The sequence below is a fragment of the Orycteropus afer genome, unplaced genomic scaffold (genome assembly GCF_000298275.1).
Source record: "Orycteropus afer afer isolate SDZICR_OR568_19922 unplaced genomic scaffold, OryAfe1.0 scaffold00045, whole genome shotgun sequence".
Classification (NCBI taxonomy): domain Eukaryota; kingdom Metazoa; phylum Chordata; class Mammalia; order Tubulidentata; family Orycteropodidae; genus Orycteropus; species Orycteropus afer.
The window spans coordinates 3,179,326-3,185,771 of record NW_006921632.1 but is presented as its reverse complement, the minus strand read 5'-3'; the positions used below and the strand labels follow the sequence as shown (position 1 = coordinate 3,185,771).

The 6,446-nt window shown below is 39.0% G+C and overlaps 1 protein-coding gene and 2 non-coding genes across 3 annotated transcripts in view; all 3 read right to left on the bottom strand.

The window, feature by feature from the left end:
• Positions 1 to 1,760: 1,760 nt before the first annotated feature.
• Positions 1,761 to 6,446, bottom strand: part of KANSL2 (KAT8 regulatory NSL complex subunit 2) — a 25,427-nt gene continuing 20,741 nt past the window's right edge. The window contains exons 8-9 of the mRNA XM_007937875.2: positions 2,686 to 2,805; positions 1,761 to 1,892 (exon numbers count right to left, since the gene is read on the bottom strand). Of these exons, the coding sequence (XP_007936066.1) occupies positions 1,761 to 1,892; positions 2,686 to 2,805 (252 nt within the window). The remainder of the gene's footprint in view (positions 1,893 to 2,685; positions 2,806 to 6,446) is intronic.
• LOC122149769 lies at positions 2,110 to 2,244 on the bottom strand. The gene has a single exon (XR_006163317.1). It is a non-coding gene; the product is annotated as a small nucleolar RNA SNORA2/SNORA34 family (small nucleolar RNA).
• On the bottom strand, positions 3,643 to 3,758 carry LOC122149770. The gene has a single exon (XR_006163318.1). It is a non-coding gene; the product is annotated as a small nucleolar RNA SNORA2/SNORA34 family (small nucleolar RNA).

The following is a 6,446-nucleotide window of genomic DNA, read 5'->3' as shown; positions in this document are numbered from 1 at the left end:
ATAGTCATATTAACAGGTCTTCCTTGTAGGCGTATGGATATTATCTTATCACTGACAACATTGTACTTCAGGACAGGTCTTGGAACATCTTTTGTTACAATGAATGCCACGCCATTCCTCTTCAAACTGTCATTCCCGGCATAGTAGATCACATGGTTGTCTGATTCAAAATGGCCAAAACCAGTCCATTTCAGCTCACTAATGCCGAGGATATCAATCTTTATGCGTTCCATTTCATTTTTGACAACTTCCAATTTTCCTAGATTCATACTTTGTACATTCCATGTTCCAATGATTATTAGACGTCTCCAGCTGTTTCTCTTCAATTTGAGTGGTGCCACATCAGCAAATGATGGTCTTGAAAGCTTTACCTTATCCATGAGTAAGGCTGGGTTTACTCAGATGATGCAGCTCTTTCCGCAGCTCTTTCCCAGTCCAAATTTCCCAGAATTTGGGAAGAAGTACTTTGTAAAACTGGGATGCCACCCTTCAGGGTATAGTGTATCTACTAAATCAAAGACCTCTCTACATAGTGTTTTGTTGCAATCAAAGGATAAATCAATGCAGGAACCAAGAAGTAGAAGCAGTGCCCCTACTACTCCCAATGACCCTCAGCGCTATTTTTGTGCTACTCGATCCCACAACTCTAGGCTCTGTAGTTAGAGGTCTTGGTCCCAAAAGGGAGTACAAGTTTGCCAGGGTACACAGCAAGAATCCAGCATCAAAATGATCTTGAAGTGTTGTGGCAACAATTTATTTCTACCTCTGATTCACCATCAGGCCCAATTTCTCTGTATGTTTCACATATAAAACCTACCCCAAGAGAATTTTGAGACGGCAACCATAGAATGGGTACGGGGCAAAACACAAAAAAGATGAAAAGAGGGAAGGTATCTAACGTAGTAATCTTTAACGTAAGTCCCATCCTTCTCATTTACTGAAAGGTTTTTACTTTATCCTCCAAACTAAAACAAGTTACCGAAAATGTATTTACTTCTTGAGATAGAAGTGGATCTATCCTGTTTTCCTTCCCCACCACAAACAGCTCCCTAAGATCACCACCTTAAAAAAAGACTCAAATACAAACAAAGCATGTGCTTCAATTCAGATTATTTTACATTTTCATAATATTCTCTTCAACATTTAACAGAAATGATACACAACAGATTTTCACTGTATCTTACATAACATTGCCACTACAGAAATTTACATGGATTAGAAACAAAAAGATGGTTAAGGGGGTCCAGTCCTACAGGCTATTTTCTCCTAGAGGACATATGTCAGAGTTCACTGGGAGAAGGGCATTCAGATTGCCCAATCAGGTGATAGGTGAGGAAAGGCTAAAACGTAGGCTGTTGGGTAGAGATAACCAGAAAGTGGGTCCATCAATATCCCAGGGCACCACTCATAGACACAGGTTCCACCTAATCACCTATGTGGATTCCAGTCCATGACGTGGGAATCCCATTATATAAAGATGTCTCTTTCCCCTTAGGCCCAGCCCCAAATACTTACTCAATCCTAACAGCTCCAAGAAGGATCACCTGTCTCTCTTCCTTGCCCAGAGTAGGAAGAAACCCACAACTTTCAGACATTATTGGTCCATTCCCCATAATTTGGTTTAACTATAGTACTCAACAACCCAGAAGTGAAACAAGTAGATGGGGTTGTCTTTGTTTAGTGAGAAATGGTCAGAAATACTTGTTTGGAAAATGGGAAATTTAAATCCTCCAAAGTCAAATGGTTCCCAAACCAAACTATCAACTGATGGAAGTCGGTTCTGCTTTCCCATTTGCAGTAGCAACTCCACTTTGAGGCAGCAATGCAGAGGCTTTCTCACAATTTCGAGATCCCTGGGATCTGCATCCATCTACCTCCATCTGCATCTGGCCCTGTTAAAATAAATAAAGGTACTTCGTTACAAATTCATTCATTATGATTTGAAGCATAAAACTGATTCAGCAATGTCCCTTTATGGTGGCAACAAGACAGCACAAATAAAATAACTGGAAAATTGCCCCAAATTTAGCTATCCCTGTCCCTTAAGAGTCAGCACCTATTACTAAGTAGCATTCCCAAGGCTCTCCCAATGGGAGGGAGCCAGCTGTGAGTTGTTTCTTCCAAATGAAATGGCCATTCTCTGAATATTCCAGAATAGCCAAAAGACCACAGGAAGACAGTCCTCTGGGCCTCTGCTTGAAACCAGCAGCTATAATATAACTACTGGTCTTCAGTCAGGGCCTGCTGCCGGTATTCTACCCAAGGCTCAGAGAAAAAAGCCAAATCACACTACTTGCCCTTACTCTGCAAGAACAATTCCAATGCTGAACCACCCCCCCAAAAAAAATAAACAATTTACCTAAATTCTTTCCCTCAACTTTTTCTAGTTAACTAAATAAATTATGTATTATTCTCTGGGATACACGAGCCAGAGACCACCGTTAAGGTGTTCTATGAGCCCATCTAGAGAACTAGAGAAACAAGGGCATTCAGGAACAGAAAAATGTATTTTTTTAAGTACCTTCCTTATACGGTATCACTGAGTGAAAGCCATCTGGGGCATCTTTATATTCTACTTGTGATGATACCCTCACTCCCTGGGAGTTCAGTTTAGCCAGCAGGGAGCCCTCTGCCTGGTTGGGTCACTACATGAGGGAAGCCTGGCTAGGGTTGTTCTTCACTTGCCAATATATCCACTGGGCCTTCAGCAATTTCTTTGACTGAATGATCTTCGAGAGTTAGTGAAGGATCAAAAAGCAAGGGTGAAGGAGGGCACTGCAACCCATCACCCACAACATCCAAGTCCTAGGAAAAGAAAGAGAAAAGCCCATCAGCAATAACAAGGGAACCAATAAACTGAAGTTGGAGTATTTTTCAGGAACTCTCAAAGCACTTCAACCATCCTTCACCCTTCCATCTTGCCTTCATTTAATTAAAATTCCCCAGTGTCCAACCAACAGAAAAGATTCAACAGCACTGAAAATTTTGCTTCTGAGTATAAAGTATAGCACAGACCACTTTTAAAAAGAGGCTATTCCCTCCAAGGCTAACTGTAGTCAACATCTAGATGTAAAAGTGCAAAGAGCACTTCACCAAAACCTCATCTAAACTGTATTTACTTCTTTTCCAGATGAACTGCTAATAAATTATAGCAGATTTTCCCAGTATAGCACAGACTTCAATTAATTACCAAATGGAAGACAGACAAGCAGGATTAACTACTAATTTGAAGATCAAGATCCAACACTACTAACTTGCAGTGCTGCTCTAGGTGACTCTAATACGGACAATCAGTATGACTGCAAATTTTAAGAAATAAAACTGCTTAAAAATATTGGGCAATGAGATTGCTTAATTAATACCTTAACAAAGGAAACAAGTGAGCACGACAGAAAGGAAGGGAGGGTAGAAAACTCAAAGTTCCTTTGGGCAGAAAATAAAAAACACTAGTTTGGTTAAGTCCCTATCCCCATAGAGTCAACCTAATGCAGTCCAATTGCTCTATAAAAAAGAAGTAAAAAATAGGGGAGAGAAGATATAAGAGAACTCTCTATACCTTCTGCTCTATTTTGCTGAAAACTGAAAACTGCTCTAAACAAACAGTCTACTAAAAAACAAAGTAATGGCATTATATCCTACAGAGTATGTTCCTTCCAACTGAACCACCATTCCCCACACTAGACCACAGGAAGATATGCTCTCAGCTCCTGTTTAAAACCAACAGCTACAGCAAACCACTGGTCTTGATTCAGGGCCAAAGGCACTACAGAAACACAGACAAAGCATCAAATTTTATGCCACTGCTTTCCAAGAGCCTAATGCTAAACTCTCCCAATAGTTAAAAACACCCGGGGGTGTACTTCCCTAAGCCCACTTCATTTTATAGAAATTCTATGTTTCCAGTAACCTAACTACATGAGCAGCTTAGTTCCATGCTTTTAAAGTCTAAAAGAGTTTGCTATCTTTTCCTTTTTTCAGTGTCCTGTTGTTGTTGTTATGTGCCGTTGAGTTGGAACCAACTCATAGGGACCCCTCCTTGGGTTGTCAAGGCAGTATCACTACGGAAGTAGATTGCCCTAATCACCAAAAATGACAACCATAACATCTTCATAATAATTAAGGAATATAACAAGAACTTCCTAGACTTAAAGCAGCTCAATTTAAGAAGAAATGTAAGTAAAAGGATACAGTAATCTACCTAATGTCCTACTCACTTGTTTGAAAACTTCTATACCACAGGTGTTCCCCACTATGCAAAAGTAAAGTGCACCTTTCTTAAGCCCAAATAGCATAAAGAGAAGCAGCAACTGCCATTAATTTATATGGGATAAAATTGCGAGTGTTCCTAGATCCAAAAAAATAATCTACCAAATCATAACAAATAACACATAAAACCTAAAATACAGTGTTCATAGACACAGTTCAAAGCTATGGAAGCTTGATGCTGATTATAGTTCCCAAGAAAGGAGCTTGGAAGGAGCTTGGCAATGTCACTCTCGCTGCATAGTGATTAAAACAGCTTTCCCTTAATCAAAAGGTCGGTGGTTCGACTCCACCAGCTGTTCCATGAGAGAACGATGAGGCAGTATGCTTCCCTAAAGATTAACACCTTTGGAAACCCTTTAGGGCAATTCTACTCCATCCTATAGTCACTATGAGTCAGAACTGACTTGAAGGTAGCAGGTTTGGGTTAATGCAAGAAAAGGCTCAAAGCCTTTTCAATGATTTAAAGGCTGTATACACAGCAAGTTAAAGGTGACTGTGATGAAGAATTCGTTGCAAGTGAGGGTTTGTTCAATCGAGGGCAAATTTATGTAACATTAAAGGGCAAGTAGTTGTTGTTCATAAATTGGGCATTTGTAACCTGGGGACTGCCTGAATCATGAAACTTAAAAACTTTATCTTTAGAAAAAATAAGAGGTAAAGATTAAGCAAAGACCCAAGATAAAGATAGAATGCTTACTGATCCCTAAAATCAAATACTCCAACTCCAAAAACCAAACTCACTGCCAACAAGTTGATTCTGACTCACAGCTACCCCCACTGGGTTTTCCCAATTGGGTTTCCAAGGTTATAAATCTTTAAAGAAGCAGACTGCCTAATCTTTCTTCCACAGAGTGGCTGGTGGGTTCAAACCACTGACTTTTTGGTTAGCACCCAAATGCCTTAACAACTACACCACCAGAGCTCCTTAAAAATCAAAGACTAGCTTGGTGCCCATTAGGAAAACAAATGAAATCAGAGATGGGTTTGTGGAGCTGCAACCAATCAAGGAACAAGCTGAAAAACAAAATAATGATGTGTACACTAAGGCAGATATAAAAACAAACACTTTGGGCAGGTCAGTGTTGTTCTGATCTGGGCACATTAGAATTTGTAACAACACATCCAAAATAAAAGCAGTAGTGAGCTAAATTTAGAGTCATTTCTTGGAGAGCACATTAATCTTTACTACAGGGCCAACACTGTTGGTTTCTATAGACATCAGAATTATTTTATATATTAAGATTCTAATGAATCACTTATCTATGGATGGGTACCAAAGTGCCAGGCCATTCCAAATCTAACCATCATGCCATTTCAACTTGCCTTAGTTACAACTTTCCCCTACCACTCTCTCAGAAAAACTTCCGCAAATCTAAACTACGTGGTTTTAGAAGTGCCAAGATAGACGAACTAGAAAGAATTTTTTGGTTTTTCCTCTAAATGAAATCACTGATTTAAAAGTAAGTCCATTCCTGGATATATATCCAAGAAGTGAAAACATGTCCACACAAAAACCTACACAAAAGTGTTCAAAGGTTTCCTTATAATGTAGAGCATTCCTATGAAATCTTTTGTAAGCCAAAATGGCACAGTGCAAAGAAGTAACTGCCTTAAATTTATATGGGGAAAATTTTAAGCATTCTCAGACCCAAAAAATAACCTACCAAATCACACATAAAACCTAAAGTAACACTAACATATTGTATTCACTGACGTAATTCAAAGCTATGGCAGCTTGAAAATGAGTAGTTCCCAGCAAAGGAGCTTGGCGACACCATTCTACTAGGGTTATATGCTTGCTACCTATTTAACAGGTTGCTGGAAAACAAATGCTGGATGCTAGTTTCACTTTTCACCATTTTTTTGTGAAAAGTGAAAATATATGGATTTCTTTTGGATAGAGAAAACAGATCCTAATGTAGGTCTTTTATAAAACTGAACTGGCATAATAGACCTTCTAAAAATTAAATTTTTTGTGCTTCCAAAGACTTCTCCATAAGAGTCAAAAGAGAACCTACAGACTGGGAAAAAATATTTGGTAATAACATATCTGACAAGGGGCTTATCTCTAGAATTTATAGAAAATTCCAACACCTCAATAACAAAAAGACAAACAATCCAATTAAAAAATGGGCAGAAGACATGAATAGACACTTCACCAAGGAGGATATTCAAGTGGC